Genomic DNA, 27,614 nt, shown 5'->3' with positions numbered 1-27,614 from the left:
TTATTTTTTTATCCTTACAATCGATCTTGTTTCTACTCTGAGCTCGGGTAGGAATCCACCGTTGCGCTGCTTGTGTTGGAGCTCGCAACTATAAGAGGTAGGAGTGACACATAGTGAATCCACTATGCCGTTTAACGGAGATATGAATTCCTGAAATACGGAGATAAAGTTGAATATGCTATGATGTATTGAATGATGAGGCGAAGGAGACATTATGTAGATAATAGGGTCTAGAGGTCTGACATTTCAGGAAAATCTGGTAAATTCGTTGCTTCTGACGCTCCAAAAGACTTGAGTTATTGTGAGACAACAAGGTTAGGGTCTTAACCTCATGATGATCATTTGCCAGTATTATGAAAGAAATTATAAAACCTTACGGAGAGATCTTTGATAGGGTTGGATTAGTTACAAAGTAAAAAGCGAGTGAGCCACTCATTACCCAAGCACGACATAAAGCTTAGTCCAATGTTTTCTCTCTATATGCCACCACTAAATTGATAAAGGAAAGAAAAATCCGTTTGCGCAACTATGCAACCGCATAACAACGATTACTAGGGTTTAGAAAATTAAAAATTAGCAACCATTGTTTTGTGTGCATGCCGCACGCCGCAACTCGCAGAAGGCAAAGGCCTCGGCTGCCAGACGAGTGTGACGTCTACGATAAGATAATTATTGCCAATAAGGGTCTTACAAACGGCGCGGTTTGTTGGCATCATCCACAGACCTTTCTGCCGTGCCAATTAAAAAGGTAATTTTGTGTCAAATTTAATAAATAAATAAATATACTACGACCGTACAGACATCGCCATCTATCCCCAAAGTAAGCGTAGCTTGTGTTATGCCGGGCCGATAATAGGTTGATATAATGATGATGATTAATTTGCTATACTCCGCGAAATATAGCAAATTAAGTATTATTTCGCGAACCATAGCAAATGAAGCTTAATTTTCATAATGTATCTTTTTTTTTCCAACTCAGAGTCAGACTCAGAAACTCAGTTCAGCAAAATCCCAGAAAGTCGCCTTCTTCATTAGCAAATTAGAATTAGAGATCGCTACAAAGCGATAAGGCCGCCTTTTGTGTTCTTCTGTCTGTGTGTTCTTCTGTATTTTTATTTGTGTGCAAATAAAGAGTATAAATAAAGGCATGAAATGTCCCTGGAACTAGATACAGGATCCACAATATGTTTTTTATTCTGTATAAAAAAAAATACTTTTACTTTAAAAATGATAAAAAAGCAGAAGTTTTATTTTAGTTTTGTTTGTGCGATTTGAAGAATCTTCTAAGTTTTAGAAATAATTGAACCAATGTTAAACGAATTGGTTGCACCTTGGCTATATACTATTGATGTTACGCTTAAAGCAGTATTATTTAAGACTTCTAGAGTTTAAACTATGGTAGCAAAAAAGGTACATTTTTATTATTATTGATGCTCATTCCGCAGAATTATTAGTAATTTTAAAATAACATTGCTTTAAACGATGTTAGTAATCCCCGATCGAATGTTTTTGAACGTATCTTCTAGACAATCTTGGCGTGCAAGAACCCTTACATCATGCTTCTCATAGAACTAAAACAATGCGCAAGTCTTGTAATACAAACACTTTTGTCTCAGACGCGCGATGCGATCTGAAAAAGTAAACAATTGCATGCACGAGGCAGGTAATATCGCAATGCCTGTGATAAGAATCCGCTATAGGCTCACTGAATGTCTAAACAGTTCCTACTGGGGATGTTAGCCGGAACCATTATAGCTTTAGTTTTAAGTTTACTTATAGTTTGAGTGGTGATAGTCTAGCCGTGAGATCTCGTACCTCGGACTTGTATACTCTTCGCGTTTGTATACTCTTTCCCCAGCGCGCACCTCCAACATTTCTGATATTTGTATGTGCAATTTTACACTTGCATTAACTGCAAAGGAAAACTGCATGACTGAGTGTTATAGATATCTACCTACATAATATATATTACATAGTTTAAAAAAATCACGGAGAAAAAATTTTGATGAAAGTATTTAATTTTTTTAAGTTATGTAATTATTTAGGTTATGGAATTATTTACCTATTTTGACATATCGAGACCTTACCGCCGACTTTTGAGTAACAGACAAAAATTAATTCTAGATTTTTTTTTTTTTTCGTGCATATATTAGATTTGGTAACTGGTACTCCTTAAGAATTTGTGTTTTGTCGATTACAGAAAGTCACAGATAAAACATAATGGGTAGATATATTAGTTAGTAGTAGTATTAGTAGTCTTTAATTACAGGGAATATCAGAAATTCCATGCTGACAAAGTTGCCAGCATCCGCTACTCAGTTTATGTAAATAGTCCATAAAGGACTGGCCGTTTTTTTGGCTGTATGGTCAACTTACCAACAAGGGCTCGAATACCAGTATAGCAAACAAGTTTCCTATCGTCGCATTGTTGGCCTAACGGGACATTGAAAAAGACCCTCGCGCGTTAGGGTTGACAAAAGTTTACTGAAAATAAATAACGTTCACTTTAGATATAATGTTATTAGAAATAGAGTTTTTTTGTCCGTCATTTTTTCACTCGGCAATTAGAACAACGGATTGATGTTATTTTCTGATATACATAGTTCACGGCCTGATAGTGATATCATAAATATGCAAACTTGAGTTTTGTTGGTCTGTTCCTTGTTATATAAAAAATGTAATTCAAAATTGATTTCTAAGAAGGCCTACTTTATAAGGTTTATTGAAACGTCAAGTATGTCTGCTTGTAGTGACTCTACCAACAGTTTTATAAATCAACGGTCATATAAGGAAACAGAGAATTATTAAACGTGAGCATTTATTTTACAAATGTTTCATGTTTCCAGTGCGAACACAGTGAATCCTGACTAATGTCATTAAATGCGTCAAATAAATGAGATCGTTTGTTTATTACGCTTTCACGCCATACAAGTCAATCATAATTTAGTTTTGCTCGTATAAAGCATTCTAAATACCGATAATACATACTTTGGAACCCGAGAAAACTAACAGTTGCTGAGCACAATTTGTTAAATCGATAAATATTCGGACGAAATCATGGGCAACAGCTAGTCAAGAATATTAAAAAAAATATATATGAATAAAAGAAAAAAATAATATTCAATATTGTTTATGGTCACTCACCATTATTGTTAAGTTCTCAAGTAATGGATTAGCAAACGTAAACGCCAAAAACTCGCTGTTAATTCCCAGAATCATGGGAGGGCTGGCAACCCTAACTGTTTACGCTTTTAAGCAAGCAATGGCGAATATTAAAATTATTTTTTTGCTTTAGGGCTTAGATTTTAAAGCCGTTCCGATGGGCATAGATAAGACGGCGGTGGGATCAAAGACTAGCGTTCTAGTGATTTCACTTTGTCGGAACTTGGGAGACGCATCTTAAACTTTTATGGTAAAATCCAACTGTAAAGAATAAGAATATAGATAAATATGCTATTGGATTGCTGTAATTTTACTGCCTTTTGTTTATTTGAAATTCCATTATTCTATTGGATAGGTATAGAAACTAAAAGGGCTGGTTGTAGAAGAAAGACTATATTTTGGTGAACGCTTTTTGATTGGCTGCTATCCCTATTGTCTTATTATTTCTTTAAGAGCTATGTGATTTACTAATAAACTACAATCACGAAAAGCAATCAGAAAATGTTAGTTTTTTTGTTTTTGATGAACCTCCGAGCTTCTAATTTTAAAATCGACTGACATTCCGAAAAACGAGATATTCAAATAAGGAATATAAAGGACGCTTAGCTGACTTATTTTGACACGCTTTTTCCTCGGGATTTTCTCAGGGCATCTCACTAGGAACTGAGTTGTTAAATGTTTCTATAGTGTCCATCGGTTTAATCTTTGTGTCAAGCTTATTTTCAATTCGTTTTTTAGTCGCTTACCAATGGAATGCTACTTTCAATCATGTTCCAACCAGTACCGTAAGAATGAGTTATGGTGGAATGTCTGAAAATCGCGAAACAATTCCAGAGCCTTTCTTCTTCTTATTCTTCTTCTCTCTGGGCAGTTTCCGCACGTAAGCGCTTCGCTTGTTGTACGTAGTCAGAGCCTTTCATCGCTTATAGCTAAAAATTGGCATGTCCGCGTTATTCTTTCCTTCTGTTCAGTGAAGTTTATAACCGCAGGGCCTAGACCACGAAAGTCGATATCGGATATCATTGGCCACAACCTTGTCTCTTAAGCGATCGCAGTAACAAGTCAATGTAGAGAAGCGTATGAAGCTATTGATCTCATATACACGTAAGCTGGAAGATTTATGCAGATAATATTTTGGATGACTTATTAGTTAATTCTCCACTAAACTCCAATACCCTTAGTAAAAGATTTGTATGCTCGCAAATAATCACGTACTAGGGGTATAGACTACGTTTACGAGTCTATGTCAAGACACGTTTGGATTTACCTAACTATTAAGGTGAGTTTAGGCTACAAAACTTCATACGTATATACAATCACTGTATTCACGGAATGTTTGAGAACGTAATTGTGACATTTATTGTATCCAAGTACATCTTGTGGTTGACGAGTTCGCAAGCAGTTTTGAAGATTTTTCGACACTCCTAAAATAAATTCCTTAACAATAAGTATTATATAGAGCAAGGATACTAATATAAGCCGTAGTATTTGTAGAACAACTTTAAATAGTTATTCTGTGAGTATAAAAATAGAGTTAAAAATCTGCTAGCAATTTATTCAAAATTCAAAATTCATTTATTTCAAGTAGGCCTAATATTAGCACTTTTGAAACGTCAAGTCGGTAATATGTGTGTTGTGACTCTACTACCAATTTAAAGATTAGTATAAGAAATTAAAACAGCAAAATACAAAAAAAAACATAACTTGAATACACTAAAGAAAAATAATTGTAATACACGCAATCTATTGTTTCGTTGTTTATTAATAGTTATTCCGAATCCTAACTATTATTTAAAAGATCACTTTTAATGATAAGTCCGCCTTTGCACCCGAACACTAAGTACTGTTACTGTTTTCCTTGTGTTTTTCAAATTGTTGTGTTGCAATAAAGATTTTCTATTCTATACTTTGGATTGTTAGGGCACTTATAGTGCTGTTTTAGTGCTATTTTGACGGCCGACTAACGGAGTGAGCAGCGATCCTGCTTTCTGAGTAAGGCCGTGGGTTCGATTCCCACAACTGGAAGATGTTTGTGTGATGGACATGAATGTTTTTCGGTGGCTGGGTGTTTATCTCTATAATATAAGTATTTATGTATATTATTGATAAAAATATTCATCAGTCCTCTTAGCACCCATAACACAAGCTGCGCTTACTTTGGGGCTAGATGGCGATGTGTTGATTGTCGTAGTATATTTATTTATTTATTGTTGTATAAGTTGTACTACACGCGACAATGTTGTGGGCGTGACGTTGGAGCATTTCCAAAGGAATAAACCAACTTTTAATTACACCAATCAAATGGACTACTGACACCTAAGAGAATTCGGAAGCACACTATTTTTCAACGCATGAAACTTCAAAAGGAAACACATATTTTATTATTCCTTTTTGTCTCTGGAACCGAGTTATTAATTCTGTTTTCGTCCAGTCAACAGTAAATAACGTGAAACAAGCGTTTTCACATTTGCTCTCTGGGATTCAAAAGATACTACGATACTATTTTACAGTCACAAAGTATTATACAGTTGTTAAAAAAAATTATGGAAATAAATTCGAAAAAGGAATTTGATGAGGCTATCGATTTAACTAAAAAAGCCTTCATGTTGTCGGGCTTTGAATTAGGAGACACGAAATATTATTTCATACGGTGGATTTATTATTTTAATATGATTTGGCTATATGCTGACGTTCTCGGAGAGTTGTCTTGGTTGGTTGAAGGGATGAAGATGGGTAAAAATTTGGATGAACTGTCTATGGTAGCGCCATGTTTCACGGTTTGTTTATTGGGAACGGCAAAAATAATGCCATTTTTTCACAATGAGGACACTTTTCAAGAAGCCGTGCAGAAGCTTAGAACCATTCACCCGGAAATGGAAGAATCTGATGATATCGAGAGAAAAATCGTTGTAGAATCTCATAAATTTTTGACGTCGATTATCGTATTTTTTTTCGTCGCCGCCGGGTTGGTGGTTGTTATGTTTTCATGTGAACCACTTATGTTGATGGGTTACGATTATTATAATACGGGTGATGTGGTGCTAAAGTTGCCATTCCTGATCAAATATTTTTTCGACGCTTACGCTAATATAACGATATGGGGTTTCGTTTATTTTCATCAGGTTTGGTCTTGTAAGTATACTCTTTTTTTACTTTATTTAAGCGCGACCTTATGCCGCTCAATTGAGGTTTTAACTTCTAACAGCTCTCAAAATCTTAGAAAAAAAAATACACTACAGCTAACCCCTGTAGCTGAAATACAAAATAAACAAATGCACTTATTATGTTCTCCTAGTATTTCCTATTTTTCATAAGGTCAAATAAAGTTATCTGTGTAAATTATCTGTATCTTTTGTATCCAGTTTCCTAACTCATAAAGTCTGGATACTTTTAATTTAATGTTTTCAGAATTACATAGTTCAGGCGGTTTAGCGATATTTAGTTGAGCTTTTGTAAGAATGTAGAGGCATCTTCGAAAACGAAGGAAAACGTTCTATCTTGATCGCATTCTTGATTTCCAATAGCGATCCAGCGAATAGCCTATGCTTCGTAGCGGTGGCCAAATTCTAATAGGTACAGTTTGTTCCCACATTTAATCCACTGCAATTAAGTCTGTTCCAAATGACCCAGCGATAGCCAGATGGCCGAAGAGATGCTATTCTTGCGGTCGTCCCAAACCATGTGTACTTTTTGTATTGGCACTATAACCAGCCTAATACAGGCACAGGTTTCCCCTCAAAATGAGAAGCGTTTAGGCCGTAGTCCACAACGCTGAGAACATTGTGAGAACACTCAGGCATGCCGGTTTCTATAAAGTTAATGCAAGTGATATTAAATTAGTTAAAAGTGCACAAAACTCTGGAAAGTTTGAGTTCAGGGAATCAAACTTGATCGTTCCAAAAGAGAGGCCGTAGTCCTAACCACTAAGATATCACCGCTAACCCGCACCGTGCAAAATAAAATCTTCAAATAATATAAAATAGAATGCTGTTTGGAAAAACTACTTAGTTTACTGAAGTAGATTAAAAAGCCTTAATTTTTTTCAGGTATTATTGTGTGTGTGAACTTATTCGCAGCCGACACTTTATTTTACATTTTCTGCATGTATTTGAGAATGCATTTTCGGATCCTTGGCCATCAGTTCCAGAATGTCGTAAGTGTATCTGGGGAGGAAACCAGGAAAAATCTGCAGAAATGTGTTAAAAGGCACCAGGAGTTGATTCAGTTAGTAACTAAATAGATTAGAGAAATAATGTATTTTATGAACTTATCATATTTTTTTATTGTGATGTTAATTATTAGAATCGAAAACTTAAGTCTGTCAAGGAATATTTGGAGATTCCTCGGCCACATAAGATTGCACAAACGATAAGAAACTTTTGGCTATGAATTGTTGGTGAAAGCAACAAAAATATAACGGAAACTGTAAGGTGAAAAAAAATAACTTTGCTTTGTTTTTGCGGCCTTAGAAAAACGTAAGGCCAGGGCGCTTTTTGATATTGTTTATAGGTGAATAATTCGGGAGTGTTCTGCGCTATGTTTAATGAAAATCGGCCGAATATGACCGCCGAACTTCGAATTACTTTTTTTTACAGCTCCCTCAATATGGCTTGACTAGTAAAATAATGTACACTATAATGAAGGTTTTTGAATTTTTAATTTATATATTATAGTTCTGAGTTAACCTTTTAGACTATCACAGAAATGTAAAATAAAGTAGATAGATACATAGATAATTTTTTTAATGCAAACAATTAAGGGATAAAGATAATATATGTATATTGAAAACAGAAATACAAGAAAAATAAAAATGCGCAAAGGCGATCTTAACGTTTTAAGCGATTTTAAGCGAAGCGATTAAGCGAAGCGATTCTCCAGACAACCCTCAATGAAAGAAGAAAATGATTATGGCAATATTTTAAAAATATATCATAATATAAACTACATAAACTTCATTTATTTCTAGTAATATTATTTCAGTTACGATAACAGTTTTGTTATCGGGCAGTTACCTTAGCCAACGAATTAGTTTGGCCATCCAAAGGGGCAATGCTGCCAGCATCTTAGGAACTGTGCCTCGCTGCGGTGGTTTCGAGGACGTTTTAGATTTTATTTAGTTTTAAATAGTTTATTTTAGGTTATATTTATATTTTAAAGAAACAACTACATAAACTACATTTATCAATAATACATAAAAAGTTAATACAAACACAAATAATATAGAAAGTAGATTCTTAATAACCTGTGATAGGCCTTTGAATTTTTGATTTGTGTTGGCTAGATATATTATATTGAATTATTTTTATTATTTATCCTTTGTAACTGGCCAGTTTCACTTAGGATTTTGAAAGCAGCACCAATTTAATTAAATTAAAATTGGATGGATTGGAATTGAATTGCCAATTTATTCTTACTTTCAGATTGGTAAACCTACTTGAGATACTGTATTCGAAGTCGACTCTATTCAACATAATAAGTAGCTCCGTTTTGTTATGCTTAAGTGGATTTAACATAACGGTATCTACATTTTCTTTTAATATATTTAACAGCGGATGAACGTTTTGCAGTTTTTAAATTATTATTCTTGTGGCCAGGTTGTACCAAACACCAGTGCGATTCTGACATTCGCTCCGTTCCTTGTGATGAGTCTCGCTCAAGTCTTTCTCATCTGCTTCTTCGGTGATCTGCTAATGGCCTCAGTAAGTATTAAGTATCATCAACATACACAATCTCATCACGGGATTGTATTAGCAGAGGAGGTCCTCCTATGTTAATACAATCACTTTTGTTACTACTCCGAATACCGGAATTAAAAAAAAAATGGTTAAACTTTGCATGACGAAATAGCCAAAGAATATCTGCAACTTCTCCGATTTACTTTTGTGAGTATCATTTATTTTTTAATAGTAGTATTATCCGAAAATTATGCCTGTTAGAAAGCAATGAAGAGAATTGTAAGATAATACTACCATATTTCAATTATTTCTACAAATTTATATCTCTTCTGTTTTCCTTGTATTTTCCTTTTTTTTTTGTTGTGTTGCAATAAAGTTTTTCTATTCTATTCTATTCTATTCTATTCTCTTCTATAAATTAGAAACAAAAAAATAAAAAATCAGACCTCATCTTTGCTTTCTAACAGGCATGATTGACGGCTTATCGTTATATTTAAAAAAGTAATCCTGCAAGGGACGCTGTCAATAATGTTCTCTTTGAGTTTGTTTACACACAAATGACGTCACGCACCTGTAACCGTGTTTCATTAGGAGTGAACCAGCAGATTAAAAATACTATTATTCTTGATTAAGAATTATATATAGTTATTAATTCATAAAAATATTAATTGGACAATCGTTTTATGTGACGAACATTCAATAAATACATTTTTTTTTAATTACTGTACGATTGCTCAATCCACGGTATTGTGCCCCTTGCGTTCAGCGGCTCCCGACTTGACCTGCTTCTAGCCGGGACCGGGTTGGCTTTCCTGACTCTGGAACCCCGTTAGGTATCCAGCGCTATAATGTAGAATTAATAAAAATGCGAATAATTTTCGGCAAACAAACCCTTGGGAGAGGTCTTTTGTACACAAGTGAGGTAATGGGATTGTTAAATGCAAAATGTCTGTTTGTTACCTATAGAAGGCTTTAGCACTGCACCGATTTGATTGAATATAGTATATATTTTATACAGTTTATACTTAATACCTATACACAAGGCTTTTATGTTACTTAAACAACTTAAAAATAATATGTTTTTATCAACTTCATCATTTCGACCGATATACTTAGTAGGTTTTTTGCAAGGACTTCCACTCTAGACTCTCCATATTCTAGCTGGTAGAATTCACGATACTTCTTCGTTGGCCCGAGCCTGAAATAGAAACCAGGACCTTGTGATCCGTAGTCGAAAACTTTACCAAGCAAGGACTATTGTGTTTTAGAGTATCCGAATAAGCGAAGCAGTTTACAGCTGTCGGTGGTATGACGCTGAGCCGGCCGTACGGAGAAGTGTACTTATTATCATAATAAGGTTAGTATCTATAGCTAGTATATATGAACCTCATCGTCATTCTTTAGTAGTAGTCATAGAATAAAAAAATCCTGTGCAATTTATTCACTCACGGCGGAAGTGTAACTTCTGAAAAGTAGCCTACGAGAGATTGAGGTGGATATAGAGTATCAGAACTATTAGGAGAAATGTAAAGTTTATTATTTAGTTTCCATGGTAACTAGAATAGGTAAAAAAAATATAATGTTTCTATGTCACTCTGTCCTATACATTTATGTATTTTCTTTATCTAGATATTATTCGGTTTCCTTGGTAACTTAAATAGGAAAAAAACAGATAAAATATACTAAAATTACTCTATTTTCAAAAAGTTTACAACAATACACTGCTAGAAATATCCCCACTCTAGGTAGCCTGTATAGTGAAGACCGTGAATGACTTCTTATTTTGTTTAACAAAGGACTAGGAGACTTCCTTTTATTATCTAAATATTTATGTATTATAGATACCAAGAAACAAATACAAGGTAGGGTAAAAATAAATTCAAAATTCATTTACTTCAAGTAGGCTTAATTGAAACGTCACGTCTGTTTGTAGTGACTCTACCACCGGTTCGGAAGGCAGATACTACCGAGAAGAAGCCGTTAAAAAACTCAGCAGTTGCTCTTTTCCAACATCAACAATTTACAGTTTACATTTTAAAATACATTTTTCTATCTTGTGACATCGGGCGCGGTCAGTACTTGGATGGGTGACCGTCTGGGAACACCGCGTGTTGTTGGCTTTTTGTTTTGTTTTGACGATGAATCTTAAATAAATAAGAAAGTCAATTTTATGTCTTCTTTACCTTGTTTTAAATAAAAAAAAAAAAGCAATGTCATAATGTTTCACTTCTTACATAACATAACACATAATTTTTCTCAAATATTTTTTTCATAATTGTACTTGTTAATTATCTTACTTTGTTTTTTGTCGATTAAGATCCCAAAAGCCGTGCAAAGTGACTGCATCTAACTTCGCAGATCTCAATTTGGCCGCCTTTACTACGGTAAGTACGGTTTTTACAATAGGGTTGCCAGACGGTCGGGAATTGGCGGGATTCTCCCGAATTTTTGTACGTCCTCCCGGCTCCCGACAAAGCAAATAATCTCCCGAAAAACAAGTTCGATAAGTTAAAGTTCACATTTTCGTCAAACGAAACTTGCAAACAATACACAAAAATAAATTACAAATGCTTATGACAAGAACAAAAACAATAAACATGATCATTCGGTTCTTATCTTATAACACAAATACCTACGTATGTTTTTTTTTTATATATCTACAGTGCTATGCAAAAATATGTTTGTTTACTTAATATATGTATAATTAATATTTTTTACTTATTTTTTTATTTCTCGCGACCAAAGTCCTAAAATCCCAAAAAATCGGTTATTGATCCCTATAACAGGAAGAATCGATCTGGCAACCCTAAGACTATACTAGAATCGCAGCGCACATATTCTATTATCTATTTTGTCGGTATCCAGTTGGCTCCTGATTTAACCGAATAGAGGCGTAAGTTTATTTTTAGCGGTGATTCAGTGGAATTTAGCCTTAATTGAACTGATGGCGTCGTAATTCTAGACGTTAGGGATCAAGTACCCTTAAGGTTCGCGCATATAGTATATATTTACAATCTTTTACATCTATCATAATCGTCATCATCATCATATATCTCCTCCCACATTGATGGGTTTAAACCGTAGTCCACCTTGCTGAAATGGCCCAGGGCGGATTGTTAGATCAAATTCAAATTCAAATTCAAAATTCATTTATTTCAAGTAGGCCCAATTAATAAGCACTTTTGAAACGTTAAGTCAGTCTGTTTGTAGTGACTCTACCACCGGTTCGGAAGGCAGATTCCACTGAGAAGAGTCGGCAAGAAACTCAGCAGATTGCTCTTTTCCAACATCATTTTTAAGTTTAACAATCTTTAGAATTTTTCTGTTTTGTGAGAGATGAGAGCGGAGTGGCCTGCTTCCAAGCAGCTTTGTCGTTAAGGAATTCAACAATCGTGTAGACCGTGTGATCCACACGCCTTACGGATAACTCTCAGGCATGCAGGTTTCCTCACAATGTTTTCCTTCACCGTTGAAAAGCGATACTTTAATTGCTCATAACGCACGTAACTTAGAAAAGTGTGGTAGTGACTTAGGTGCTGGAATTCTGGCTATTACTTTATTTATTTATTTATTTAAGGGACAATCAACAGGTGACACAAAAAATGAAAAAACATATAAACGTTATAGTGTACCCACTTAAAGACTGCCACAACTTGCAAATACAAAACTATATTGTCAGTTAGAAGGAGAAAAAACGATTAAGAGAGTCATGAGAGTACTTATAAGCTGTACGATCCATCAGGCTGTGACATAAACTTGACAAATCTAGAACCGCGAACAAAATCATACATTTAGAATAAATTAAAAAAACAAATACTTAACTTATATATAAAATAATAATAACTAAACTAACACAAAAAAGAGTAAAGGAAAAAAATAAAAAATAATAACTAAGTTTAAACTACTTACGTTACTTACTTTTAGGAAGTGGTCCTTTAGTTTTTTTTTTTTTTTTTATTACTGATACATCATAGTATCTATTAACGCTGTGTCTCCCCGCTTTCTTCGAGCTATGCGCTTCAAAAATGGCTTCGTAAAGCTAAGGCAAAACCGCCGCGTCACAAGAGCGTCGTTAGTCTGCGTCTTGCAAGTGGCCAACCATATACTTCGTAATAATTGACGGACCAATCAGAAGGCCCACAAGTTATTGAAGTTCGGAATATTCACTGAAGGCAGGAGTAGGTACCGCTGCTTAAATAATGAATAGGTATTAAAGTCCGGAATATTCCATTTCGGAAGGCAGGTGCTTAAATTCGGATTTACATTACAAATTAGTGGCATAAAATTTTCATGAAATTGTTGCCGAAATTAATATTATGCCATTAATTTCGTAATGTTAATGCGACTTTATTGGCAAAAACCTCCTGCGACAGTAGCCCGATAAATGCGGATTCGAATCGCATTGATTCTATCACGATTGGTATCTATCTTGTCGGCTCTTCTCTGTAGAATCTTGTGAGTGCTTATAAACTAGCCCTACTTGAAATAAATTAATTTTGAATTAAAAACGCCTTATTAAGCAATATAACTGGAACCAGCGCGACGCGGAGACGCGATTTACGGGTGAATTAGAACAACGCCGGCTTCGGTCCGAGACATGTGCGCGAACCTTTAGATGGAGAATGCACGTTTTCACACGAGTATTTTTACATCTGTCTTTTCATGAAATCAGCTAAATTATGACGAACTCTCTGGTGTAGTAGTGTGTTATATTTTCTGGTGCGAGGCTTCGGCCGTGGCTAGTAAATAAATAAATAAATATACTAAGACAATGCACACATCGCCATCTAGTCCCAAAGTAAGCGTTGCTTGTGTTAGGGATATTAAAATTTCTGATGAATATTATACATAAATCTATATATATATAATGAAAATGGTCTTCGTTTGAGGCTCAATCACGCCTAAACCACTGATCGTATCGACATGAAACTACCACCATTCGATGCGAAATTTTTCCTAGATGGTTTATGGCTATCTATTTTTTGAATTCCAACATTCCTTCATTTTTTTATTGCTGTTTAACTTTTATGAACATTTATCCCGCTAATAAAAACAAAAGATAAGCATTTTCTCTTGATTCTTTTGTTTTCATGGATTTCAACAGAGTGTATTAAACGGATTATGGTTTTTTACATTCAACTAAGAATCTACTCACGGTAGTGGAGAACGGCTGGACCAATTGGGCTTTTTTTTTATCTTCAGAATTGTCAGGAGAAAGTTTTGTATGTAAGAAAATTTTAAAAAAGCCCGATAAAAAGTTAAAAATTTCGATGATAATCGAAGAATTCCCATCTATATAGTCACTCACCACGAAATCTCGGGAACCATAAGACTTAGAAACGTTAAACTTGGTAGGAATATTACTTTTGCTATGTAGAGGTCAGCTATGAATAGATTTTAAGAAATTCATTCCCCAAAGGGGATTGCGGGGGCGTTAACAATGAACAATTCCCGTTTTTAAACTATAGCTCCTATAGACTTCAAATTTGGTAGGAATCTTCTGTAAGAGGTGTAAAAATAGGCTATGAACGAATTTTACGATAGCTCACCCCACAGGGGGTTGCGGGGGTGGGTATTAACAATTAATATTTTTAATTTTCCAGCTAAAGCTCCTACAAGCTCCAAATTTTGTAGGAATTTTCTATAAGTGATGTAAAAATGATTTATGAACAAATTTTACGATATCCCACCCCAAAGAAGATTGCGGGGGCGTTAACAATGAAAATTTTCAATTTCCAAGCGATAGCTCCTATAGACTCCATATTTAGTGAGAGTGTTCTATATGTAATATAAAAATGATCTTCGAGCGGATTTTACAATGAATCACCTCCAATAAGGTTCGCGGGGGTGGGTGTTAACAATAAAAAATTTCAATTTCGAAATATAGCTTCTAAAAATTCTAAATATGGTAGGAATCTTTTATTATTCACATAAAGAACATCTCAAAATGGATTTCAATAAAGTCTACTTCCGACAGGAATTGCGGGTGTGGGTGTTAAAATCTAAATTTTTTATTTCTAAACTGTAATTTCTACAGACTCCAAATTTGGTGGGGATCTTCGTGTATGTAGGGATATTCGTGTATTTCCTTACAACAATCGTCTTTTTGGCAGCGGAGAAAAAGTCATTGAGAGGTTTCAAAAACTTAACTTTACATGTAGCTATCCAATCAACGGACTAAGAATTTTACATTCATTTTACTTTTGCAGACTACATAACCGACGAATTCTTTTATTGCGGGATCGCGGAAATGTAACAGATTAAAATGAATGCATTTTCCAAGCACATGAGATGTGGAAAAGAAATTTAGTTACTTATTCCAATAGAATTCATAAAAAACATGCACAATTAATTTTCTATAAAAAATTGATGTCACGGAGAAAATTTTAGTTAACAGAAAATTCGTCGCACTTGAACCTAGACAGATTTCAACTTCACATATGAGACTTGCAATGACTTTAACTTAAACTTTCAATGCTCATTTCAAATTTTTTTCTTCATGTCAATTATTATTAATTTTTGGAAGAAAGGCACGGAAATGTTATAATGATTGCACATTGTAAGTTACAATGAATATTAGTGAGAAAAATCACCTGGATGAAAGATACAGGCTAAATCGATGGAATTTGGAATTTGAGTAAGTCTAAACAATATCGATGCTTACAGTTCTATCCGCGGGGCCTATTTATGTTCATACAAAAATAAAAAAAAAGGAGAATAATAAAAATATGAAAAAATAAAATAAAAATGAAACATAAAATGTAATTTATTTCCTTTTTCAATTCGCCCAGCGAAGCGGGCGGGAAACGGCTAGTACTTAATATAAATAATATACCCACGTGATAGCCATAGTATGCCTGCTAACCAAGAAGCGGCCGTATCGCATCATGTTCAAGTTACGTCGGCGCAGCAAATTCCGGAGGCTTGCTTTGAATCTTTACCACGCTTCCAATGAGAATTCGTTGTAAGACCTGGGCTAGGTAGCTCGTGCCACAAATCGGCCGAGCATAGTTAATAAGTTTAGTTTTAATATTATAATAATTATTTATGTAGTTCTTAGACTAATGAATTTATATAAGACTTATTTATCTGCACCCTAAATATAAGTCACTGAAAAACATTCATGTTAATAACACAAACATTTTCGAGTTGTTGGATTCGAACCCAAGGCTTTGAATTCAGATAGCAGTGTCGCTGCCCACTGCGCCAATCGAATGTCTAAATATATACCGAATTTCCAAGCCACTAACGACAATGTAAACTATTAAAACTCTCAACTTTATTTGTAGCTTTTTTTGTGACTTCTTGTTTCAGATCCTGAGCCGATCGTGGTCATGTTTCGCTCTCCTGAAAACTATGTACAATTAAACATAATTAACTAGTACTAATTAAACATAATTAACTAGTACTAATTAAACATAATTAACTAGTACTAATTAAACATAATTACTAATTTTATCGAAAAGGGTTATCGAGTCTACCGGTGATCCTAGAGCGGGCAGTTACCTTGGCCAACGAATTAGTTTGGCCATCCAAAGGGGCAATGCTGCTAGCATCTTGGGAACTGTGCCTCGCTGCGGTGGTTTCGAGGACGTTTTAGATTTTATTTAGTTTTTAAATAGTTTATTTTAGGTTATAGTTATGTATTAATAAAAATTATATTAACTAGTAAATAACTTAGGAATTGTTTTTTTCTCTACGCACTAACTTAGTTTAGAAAACGCTTGCTATATTCTGTATCTAATAATTGTAATTCTAATAATTATTGTAATATTATATAAAGTCTCATTATGACCTTTGACAAAAATAAATAAAAAGTTACTCTGAGTAATATACTGAATTGATATTCTATAAGGGAGTTTTGTGATCCATATTAAACAATAAAAATTAGGCTCAATTTGCTATAACCTATAGGTACTCCGCGTGAAGCAGGAGAATCTCCACGGTGACATTTATGTTGACTTTACAATGAATTTATTGAAGAAATATTCATTGTAATGTGAACATCTGAGTATGCTCCGGTGTCTAAGCGAAACGTACGATGAGAGTAAGTACATCGCTGATCGCCGAGGATCTGTTTTGAAGAAATTAAACTACACTGTACAGATTTTCCTGCTTTTCGTGGGGTAAAGCTTAATTTTCATTGTAAACCTATCATGGAAATCCGTAAAGTAACGCCTGCTTTTATCCAATATCCATAAAATTCCAAATCGCTGGAAGGAAAGTTAGGGAACTGTCCCTCGACAGTCTCCTTGGATTACTGGTCAACCTATTCGACTACGTATCCCGAGCTCCTGGTTTCGATTCCCAGGTGGACCACATAATCAAACAGATGGTCAGCGTTTGGAAAAATTTGGGAATATGTAGTTATTAGTATGTATTTTTTTTTAATATGCACAACCTGCAGTATGTTATCCTTTTGTTTTCCTTATCCTAAGGTTGCCTGGAAGAGATCGCTACAAAGCGATAAGGCCGCCTTTTGTATACTTCTTCTGTCTGTGTTTTCTTTTATTCTTCTTCTGTATTTTTATTTGTGTGCAAATAAAGAGTATAAATAAATAAATAAATAAAATCCGTGACGTCTTTACGTTCAAAATACTTCAGTGCCTGAAAGTCTTCGAACAGTACGTTTGCCAGTGATAACTTATGGCTCGGAAACGTGACGGTGGGGTCTCATAAGAAGGCTCAGAGTCGGCAGGCGATGGAGAGAGTTTTGCTCGGTGTATCTCTACGTGATCAACTCCAGCCCGGAGGTTCCAAATTGGCGGTGATTCACCGCCGTGCCTCTGACGGTCGTGCGCCTGATATCTTTCTGGTCGTGTAGGATCTGCCATACTATCGGACTTTGAGAGTAAGGGAATAGAGACTGCATACCCAGCTTCTGGTCTAGGGGGGTACAAGTGAGATTTTTTTTTAGGTCAGACCATCCGTGACTGTTTTGTTAAAAAAAATTTAGAGGGCCCTCTATAATCGATACTGAAGCCAAAACTGTTTTTTTTTAATTTTTTGTCTATCTGTCTGTCGACTCTGTATGTCTGTCTGTACTGCCCTCCTACATTTTTTAAGAGAGTTCATACATTTTCTGCGAGATATCCAGGGGGTAGGGCAGCTACCCTTCTCTGCGGCCCCTTGGTACGCTCATGAGTGCACCTGTGTTTGCGCACACACTTGTGCTCTATAAAATCTCCCGCGTAGTTAGAAAATCTCTCACCCTGGCCGAAATCGGTCATTGAAACTTGTTTTTTTATTCTAAACAGTTCTAAACAGTTTATATGCATAGCTACTTTATTTAGGTCACTATCTTCAACTTAGCCTATACGTGAGACTATTCCGATGTGATAAAGAAAACGGCTCGATGCCGATTTCAAGGGTCTGTTTACAATCCTATAAATGCATTTTTTTATGACCCTAACTCCCTAGTCATAAAGTTGAGAACAGCTTAACTCAACTGTATTGTTAGTTGTTTTAATAAAGTCCCGTGAGAGGATTTAATAGAAAATGAACTTTATTTCGCAACGAACAAAGTTGCACTTACTACTAAGTAACTTCAAACAGTTATGTTTCGAATGCTCCAAAGGCTACTTTCGAATAACGAATACGTTCCATTGGTGTGAATAGAATAAGTACAAAGGTGTGTTTTCAGTTACTATAGTCATTATTTCAACGTAACAAGTTTTAGTTTTCCGGAAATATATAATTTGTTTAAGTTTGTGTGCACATGACAGCAGGAGCTCGAGTGCGACGGAATGCAACGAAACTGCTACACACGAGATAAATAGCAACGGATTTTAATTAATTTCCGAAGCATAATATTTTTGTGCTAAAATGGGAACAAATGTAATAATAATAATGTATAAATAGGTATATATGTACCATGTTTTTTTTGTGTTTATATGCACCACCTATATCTCTTCTTGAGCTGTGTTTTACGCCTTTGGTTGCCTGAAAGAGATCGCTATGCAGCGATAAGGCCGCCAAGTCGTATACTTTTTGTTAAATTTTTACTTACATTTTTCTATATGTTTATGTGGTGTACAATAAAAGTATTTATTCATTCATTCATTCAATAATCAGCATAATAATTTTTTATTTTGAAGTCGTGACTTGAAACACGATGAAACGAAAATGCATCACGATTAAGAAACTAACATATATCTAAATTAATGAATGAATACACTTTCATAGTACACCACATAAAAATACCTCCAGAAAAATTGTAAATAAAAAGTTTACACAATGTATACAATTTGGTGGCCTTATCACTACAAAGCAATCTCTTCCAGGCAACCAATGGCGTATTATAAATTATGCATTTTTAATATTAGTAAGGCTTCTAATAACTTCCCTGGCGCAGTTGTAAGCGCTGTAGTTTCCAATGGGAGCTACCGGGTTCAAGCCCCGGCAGGAGATTTGGGAATTTATGATATCTGAATTTTCTAAGGTCTGGTCTGGTGGAGGCCTCGGTTGTAGATAGTTTTTACCCAACCGACAAAGACGCCGTTAAGCGATTTAGCGGTCCGATTTAGCGGTTTTATATAACTGCCATACAACAGGTTAGCCGGTTACCATCTTAGACTGAAACATCACTTAGGTGAGATTGGACTCTAACTAACTATTGATTGGACGCTAACTTGTAGTGGAATAAAAATAAAGATAAACCAGATTAAAAGTTGTTTGGAACCATAATTACAGCGAAAAGCAAGTCAAAGATATATTGGTAAGATATATCTCGACGCACGAATGCCAGGTGAAGCAGTAAAGTGCGTCGCTCGCTTGACATGCGGCAGGCGCTGGCGGGTTGGCTTTTTCGCTTTTTTTCGCTTTTTACTTACGAATCTGTATCGCACGACGCGGCATCGACAAAAAACGTTCGGTTCTACGCAAAAAACAACCGAGTGAAAGTGTATAGATTTTTTTGTTTGACCATATTTGATGACGTCTACAACCAATTTTACTTAGACTTTTTGAAAAAAAAAAAATGAAATTTAATACTGCAAACAGTGCATTATTTTTGTACCAATATTAAACCTCAGTCAGCAGGGGCTAGCACGGGTAGGAGAAAATTATATCCCCCTATTATATCTCCTGACAGGGGATATAATTAACGTGTCTACCTGCTAAAGCACGGGAACGTGGAATAGGAGAAGTTTACCCCCATTTTATATTACATATAACATATTATTTGGATATTATTACCACTGCAGGGCTATCAGAGGGAGGAGACAAAAAATATATCCCCCCATTATATCTCCTGACAAGGGGTATAATTAATGTTTTCACCTTATAAAACACGGGACACTATATTATTTGGATATTATTTTCACTTGTGCGCTAATGCTCTGAGATTTGATAAAGCTGTGCGAGAAGATACATTTTTATCCTTCCCCCGGGGATGTAATTGTCTCCTGACCATGCTAGTCGTGCAGTAGTAGTGAAACAATTTTATTACGCACCATGTGCCCATCTGTAGGCACGATTTTTTAGGATCTTACGAATAAACGTGGTACCTACCTTGGTATAATTTATTTAATTACCGCAATATAACGACTTGCTCAATTTAACAAGACCTTCGTAATCCCTTTGAATTGTCCATAAGAGTCAATGTTTGGTATACCTTTTCAGTGCGAACATTGTATACGCAAAACCTCTTTATGACGAATTTTCAACTATCAATAAAGTAATTATCAACCCAGTACTTTGTCAAATATTAAAAACAACGTTGAGATGAATAAAACTATTTTTTATCCTCTTTATAAATGATCATAGTTTTTTTATCTCTCTGTCCTTTTGGGCAGAACAGAGTAAATGTGGGACTCGTTTTCCTAAACTAAAAACCACCACGGCATGCCCTTCTCCGTCCGGGGACCCATTGTATACTTCCCAGATAAATGACCAACCTACATATAACAAACCCTGGAGGAGGAGGACAGGAGCTCGAGTGCGACGGAATGCAACGAAACTGCTACACACGAGATAAATAGCAACGGATTTTAATTAATTATTTTGTGCAACCAAAACATGATATAAAGAATATTATTTGTTGCCTTCCGATTTGTTAGAGATACACTGTATAATTACGGAAAGCAGTTTATCATACTTCAACTGAGAGCACTTACAGAGAAAGTGTATTATGGTTTTTTTTTTAAATCCCGTTTAGAACGTATGTTTTCCTGGGAAATTAGCCTATGTTACTATCTATCTTTTCAACTAACTCTGTGCCAAAAAACAAGTGGCCTAGTTAGAGCTTAAAGGAAGAACAAACAAGAAAACATACTTTCGCATTTCTAATATTAGGAAGGATAACTTACTGGATATACTTCTACCTTTTTTTTTAGTTGTAAGCTAGTTAAACACTATTTATTGCACGCGGTGTTTACCTATAAGTAATTGAACATTTTGCCTTCATACTGTATAAGGTAGTTTAAACTTTTTGTTTTTTGAAATGTAAAGCTGTTGGTAAAAAAAGAATAATAATAAAAAAAAAAAAAACATCCCTTCCGACTGGAACAAAATTTATTTTTTGTACTATAAGTTGAACACTTATTTTTCTGATTACAATTTTACAACACATACTTTGCAATAAAGAGTTATAAAAAGTTTTTATTTAAATAATACTAGATGTAGGACAAATAGATTAAATAAACACATATTCTAATTTGTAAGTTTTTTTATTCATACACTGTATTGGAACACCACAAAAAGAAAAAAAAAACAATGGACACAATAAGAGGAAATTTAGTAAGAAGAATACAAAAGGCGGCCTTATCGCTTAGTAGCGATCTCGTCCAGGCAACCTTAGGATTAGAACCAAGAGAAACCGATTGGTGGGGTGTATTATTATTACATACATATTTACAAATAATAACACACTAATACTTTTCTAGATTACAAACATATAATAATAATAATAATATTAAAAAAATATATAAAAAAAATAAACTACTGTTATATACTATAACATACGATATAAGTATACTTAAATACGAGTTTTGATTAAGTTTAATTTTTAATTATTCTGTTATATAGGTCATAGTGTAGATGGGTCATAGTAACCAAATAAAGAATTATATTTCCTTCTAATCCATGGTACAAAACCCTTGACGCAAGAGTCGGACTTGCACTTGTCAGTTTTTATCTTGTAATGCAACAGGTTCCTAAGCATTGAACCACAGTTATATTTTGTTCTATAAAAACTCGTATTCTAAAAACTACATTTTTTGTAAAACATAGCATTAAACTAGAAAATCTCATTAGGCGCATATAAATCGTGGAATGTAGACATAAGTTATGTTCAACAAGTTCATTTCTTACGAATTGTAACCCGAAACCAAGTAAGCTACGCCATTTCACAGAAATATAGAGCGATCCAACTTTTTTTTCGTCAAACACTTGGTATTTTGGCTTTTATGATACTATTTATAAGGACTATGTTACTTAAAAAAGCACGTTATCACAATATCTTGGTAATTAAAACTAAGACATCGTTTGTAGACGATAAAGCTAATATTGCTTTATATAAGTGTGTTCGTAAAATTGTAAAGAAATTCTCAAATAAATGACGTCTTTACACAAGCCAACCTTTAACTTTAGTTAAGGACAGCTTCTATTGTGTGTTTTCAATTTACTGCAAATTAACCTGTTCGTAAGTAAGGAGGAGACTAAGATGGTTTACCTAACCTGTTAGAGGTTTCTCGACTATTCAGATTTTACACGAAATCGTACTAGAACGCTCAATCCCTCGACAGAACGTTTTTGTCTGTAGTGTAGTAAGGAAACTAGTCAAGGCCTAGAGCCTCCCTTTAGACCACAGACATTTCAGAAATTGTACACCGGCTTGTTGCCTGGTTTGATGGTTTGTTTGACAGTCGGTCTGACTCAGCAGTAGACAATTTATTGTTACATAGCTTAATGTAAGTAGAATAAAGTATTAGCAGCTGGTGGTGGGTCCATCTGGTTGTATAATCGTCAAAGGTTTTATTGCTGGGTGCATGTGGACAAGAAGAAAATTATCGGGAGGGTACACAAATACGACAAACACCAAAGATTCTACCGAAATTTCAAATATCTATACAAACTCCAATAGGTATTTGTTGTATTCTTGTTTTAAATTTTATAGACTACTTAGTTCTGGTCTGCACTGAGATCTGACGGTAATTGATGATGGAGTCCGAAATGGAGCATGCTTAACTAGAAAATTCGTTTTCATTCTTTGTATATTCCATGTACCAATGTAATCAAATTATTATGGTTTAATAAAAAGTCGGTAGCTGACTTATTGGCACATCTGTAGAGGCTTTAATTTAGATTTCTCAAATAAAATATATGACTTAAAGTACCCCAAAAACAGGTTCTTTTAAATTTATGGCTTGTCAATTTGGTGCGTGTTGGCATATATGTATGTGTGAGTGCGCTCACTTGCCAAACACGGGGGGCTTGATGTGCAAGGGGTGTGCTGGAAATAATTACAGGGGTGGCCCCGCTTTTAATTAATTTTTTTTTCATCAATCCTTTTTCATTTGCTATCTAACCTTGTTGCGTATCACTTTACAAGTTATATTACTTACTTACGTATGACAATACTACCTCAAAACGAGTGAAATCGGGAAATGTTTCAAAGTCAAAGTCAAAAATATCTTTTTTCAAGTAGGTAACTAAAGCTACAAGGGTTCCAAACGCGTCCTGGTATAAGAAGAAGCCCACAACAAACTTAGCAGGATATTTTTTTTTTGTTATCACCATATAACAGTAAATTAATATTAAGCTATGAAGTAAGAGCAAATCCCACCCAAGCTTTTTTATCGTTTAAGTAATCCTTAACATTATAATAGGATTTTTTAAATTAGCAGCAGGGCTAGCTCAGGCAGGAGACTAAAATTATATCCCCTGATATATTTTATGATGTCCTTCAGAGGTTAACAAGCTAATTGTTAATGTAAAAAATATCTTTCGTTTCTTTATATATTATATTCTATGTTATTGTCCTTTTTTATCATTATTTTGTTATTCTTTAGTCGCGAGGATTCAGTGACAAGGGGGCTGGCTGATAACCAGTGCTTTTTAGTATGCAACTATACTCAGCCAGCTCCTTTGTCACACATTTTTTTTTTATACTTTCACAAATTTATGACACAAATGTAACATTTAACACAAATGTGTGACGATTTTTCTTTCCTTCATATAATTAACCACCAACTGCTAAAGAGCTTGCACATTGAATAGGAGAAGTTTACCCCCGTTTATTATTAGTCAGGAGATACTCCTAGCACAGCTCTCTCCATCGCCCGCTGAGTGACTCTAAACCTTCTTATGAGCCCCATAGTTAGCGACCATGTCTCAGATCCGTAAGTCACATGATCAAATCAGAAATGAGGAGATCCGTAGAAGACTAGAGTTACCCACATAGCTCAGTGAGTTGCAAAGTTGAAGTGGCAATGGGCAGGGCACGTAGCTCGGAGAACCGATGGACGTTGGGGTCTTAAGGTGCTGGAATGGCGACCCCGCACCGGTAAACGCAGCGTAGGTCGGCCCCCAACGAGGTGGAAGGATGATATCAGGCGCGTCGCTGGGAGCCGCTGGAGGCAAGCGGCCCAGGACCGTGTATTGTGGAACTCCCTACAAAAGACCTATGTCCAGCAGTGGACGTCGATTGGTTGATATGATGATGATGATTATTAGATACTTTGGACATTCTTTACAATTGTGCGCTAAAGCTCTGAGAGTTGATAAAGCTGTGGGAGTAGATAATTTTTTATGCTTCTGTCTATGCTAGGCTTGCTCTGAGAACAACCGAAATCCATCATTAACGAATTTTCATTTTCTATCGAGTGCCAACCCTAAGCCAAAATTCCCATAGTCGATACGCGACGCAGCGAGGGGGCACTCTGTGTAACACACACACAAGTACAACTAAGTATAACACGGTAGGTATGTCTCGGTGTGCGTCCTAGACATTATTGTACGAACTTTTTATAGAGAATGTGTCAAATATGACGCGGGTACGCAATGAATGATAAAAACTTGGACGGGTATGCTTTTCAAGGGCATTAGAGTTCAAACTCATAACAACGTGTAAACGAATTACGAAATATTGTTGAAGGGTGCTTAAGTAGGTAGTATATTTCATGAGGAATCACTCTGTAAAAATATGAAATCAAAAAAAGCATGTTTAATTTTCAATACAAACTAATTCAAAACATTTTAAGTGTTTACTTATAGTAACTTTATTGAAGATAAAAGACCAAGAGCAAGTGTACACACTTAGGTAAGTGTCGCGTAGCGTAGGTTAAAGTGACAGGAGCCACTTCATTTTAATTTTGCATGTGATGTTAGGAATGTATCAAAACATGGAAGTGGTTTACTTAAAAACTATTAGCGTTTCGGTTTCAAAAATAAGTCTCAGAGACATTAAATACCTAAGAGGAGATTTTTTATTCCATTTTTGAAATGCATATAAAGACCTTAACTTATTTTTATTCAAGTGTAGGTAAAAACTTAAAACAATTTAAAGATATACAATGTTTTCAAACTTAATGTAACACGAATAGTAGAAACTTCCTCCATTTTGTAATAAAATGTGAAAACTCCAAATTCGAAAATACTTATTTCTATTCATTCCATCGCTCTTCAATCCTCACCTATATTACTAAACGATTACAGAAAATTACAGGCTAGAAAAGCGCTTAGAATGGCTTAAACTGTTCATTTAATATTGAAGCACTTTTCACATTAATAAATAATAGTTTTCAAAACCCGGTACCCGCCAATTTGGTGGTCTGTAATTACAATTTGAATTCGTTTGGGACTGTTTAACAATATTAGGGTTCAGTGAGTAAAGTTATGGACATTTTAAATCGCATGACAGGAATGATTGAGATAACTTACAAAATACTTTTCTTTTTCTTTATACTCTTTATTTTTACTCCACATCATGTTCAGAAAATCAAAAAAAAGAACAGACACTTTAAGTTCGCGGTAGGATACAAAAGGCTGCCTTATCGCTTAGTAGCGATAAAATAGCAAACCAGCAAAGTTTTGTTTCGGTTGTCATCTTAATTGCATAAAGTTAAAGTAAGATAAAGTAAAATAAACAGGTTATGAATGAATACACTTTTAGTGTACACCAAAGAAAAAAGTAGTTACACAGATATAAACACAGAGCAAGAGAGTACAATTTAGTGGCCTTATCGCTACATAGCGATATCTTCCAGGCAACCAAAGCCGTAAAAGGACTAGGGTTCTGGCTAGAATTATGCAAAATTAATATAGAAAGTATTTAGGATTTAATTTCACATTGTTAGGAACCTTTAAGAAGCCCCTTATTTGGTTTAAAGACCCGAAAACTTAATTAACCAAGTAGCCAGTCTTTTAAAAAAATATATTATTGCCTAAGATAGTCTGTTTTATTTATTTAAGGTTTACTAGCGATTTCTACATACGCTTTGTAAAAAAACATTAAATTTTTGAGCATGCACAGAGTATGTATAATCATATAAAAGAATCATATGTATTGGAGTAATCGTAATTTGACTACTCAGACTAATTTGATTTACTCAGAACCCAGCGCATGGTTTTAGATTCGGACTGAATAAAACCTTCTCATTGTATGTAAATTATTATAATTGCATACATTCCCAGCTGGATTTGAATGTATGAATTTAAGTTGTCTTTAATAAATTTTATTAAAACGTTGCGTTTTAATAAAATTTAGTCTTAATATAATATTTATATCATTGTTTTTTTTTTAATTTTTAATAAAATATTAATATAGATAATCGTTGCTTAGGTACCTACTTTGATAATTTTTGACCTTGGATAATTTTTTTTAACTAACGTCCGAATTTTTAACCAATGGACGTCTGGGCAAAAATCTTTTTTTGTTCAGCGGTGCGGCGGCCAGCGACGGTCTGTCCACCTCGTTGGGGGTCGACGTCCGACGAACGCTGCACTTCAATATATAAATTATAAATAGTATTTAGGTAGTAAGTGGAAGCGGCGATAGCCCAGTGGGTAGGACTTCGACTTCACTTTCGGGGGGCCGAGTTCGAATCACAGAACAAAAGTTAGAGTTGCCTCTTTCTCTTTTATGTTGTATTATTTACGTGCGTTTTAAATAATTAAAATATAACCTGCTTCAACAATGAGGGAAAACATCGTGAGGAAATCTGCATGCCTGAGAGTTGCTCATGACTCAATGCTGTTCCCAAAGGTGTGTGGAGTCCACCCGCACTGGGCCAGCGTGGTGTACTACGGCCTCGGAGTATTTATAATTTCTGAATTTTCTTTGCTCTGGTCTGGTGGGAGGCTTTGGCCGTGGCTAGTTACCGCTAAGCGATTCAGTGTTCCTGTTGCGAAGTCGGGTAGAAATCGACTACCATACTCAGTAACAGTTTAGCCCGCTGCCATCTAAGACTGCATCGGCACTTACCGCCTGGTTAGATTGCAGTCAAGGGCTAACTTGTATAAAAAAAATAATTGCAATTTGTAAAATATTTACTATTCGATACTAAGATCCATCCTCCGAAGATCTCCGGGTCCATGGTATAAAGGAATGTTGCATTGAGAAACTTCCCCTTTTTAAGTCGGTTAAGACCACTACTATTAATATATATTTAACGTAAAATAATTGCTACTTAATTAAACAAATAACATACATACAATATAAAAAGTCGTAACCATCAATTAAAACGTGACATATAAAACTTTTAGTTACAAAAATCACCACTCTTTCAATTTAATCTGTGGAGTCAACTGTAGTAAAGTTGAGCAATCGACCAAAAA

At 35.0% G+C, this 27,614-nt stretch overlaps 1 protein-coding gene across 1 annotated transcript; it reads left to right on the top strand.

Moving 5' to 3' along the window:
• The first annotated feature begins 5,876 nt into the window (after positions 1–5,876).
• LOC120624983 (odorant receptor 4-like) lies at positions 5,877–16,205 on the top strand. Its single transcript, XM_039891851.1, has 7 exons — positions 5,877–6,294; positions 7,209–7,386; positions 8,583–8,679; positions 8,757–8,861; positions 10,106–10,194; positions 11,155–11,221; positions 16,152–16,205. Exons 1-7 carry the CDS (start codon positions 5,886–5,888, stop codon positions 16,203–16,205), a joined length of 999 nt encoding a protein of 332 aa, XP_039747785.1. The 5' UTR covers positions 5,877–5,885.
• Positions 16,206–27,614: the final 11,409 nt, after the last annotated feature.

This window comes from Pararge aegeria, chromosome 1, assembly GCF_905163445.1.
Source record: "Pararge aegeria chromosome 1, ilParAegt1.1, whole genome shotgun sequence".
Lineage (NCBI taxonomy): Eukaryota > Metazoa > Arthropoda > Insecta > Lepidoptera > Nymphalidae > Pararge > Pararge aegeria.
Note: the sequence above shows the minus strand (reverse complement) of the source record. Positions and strands in the feature narration are given on the sequence as shown.

What these genes read in the sequence shown, in the direction of transcription:
- LOC120624983 (XM_039891851.1), top strand. Translation starts at nt 5,886, where the DNA reads ATGAAGATGGGTAAAAATTTGGATGAACTGTCTATGGTAGCGCCATGT. An exon ending in TTTTCATCAGGTTTGGTCTT is followed by an intron (nt 6,295 to 7,208) that starts GTAAGTATACTC and finishes AATTTTTTTCAG; the next exon opens with GTATTATTGTGTGTGTGAAC. An exon ending in GTGATCTGCTAATGGCCTCA is followed by an intron (nt 8,862 to 10,105) that starts GTAAGTATTAAG and finishes ATTGTGTTTTAG; the next exon opens with AGTATCCGAATAAGCGAAGC.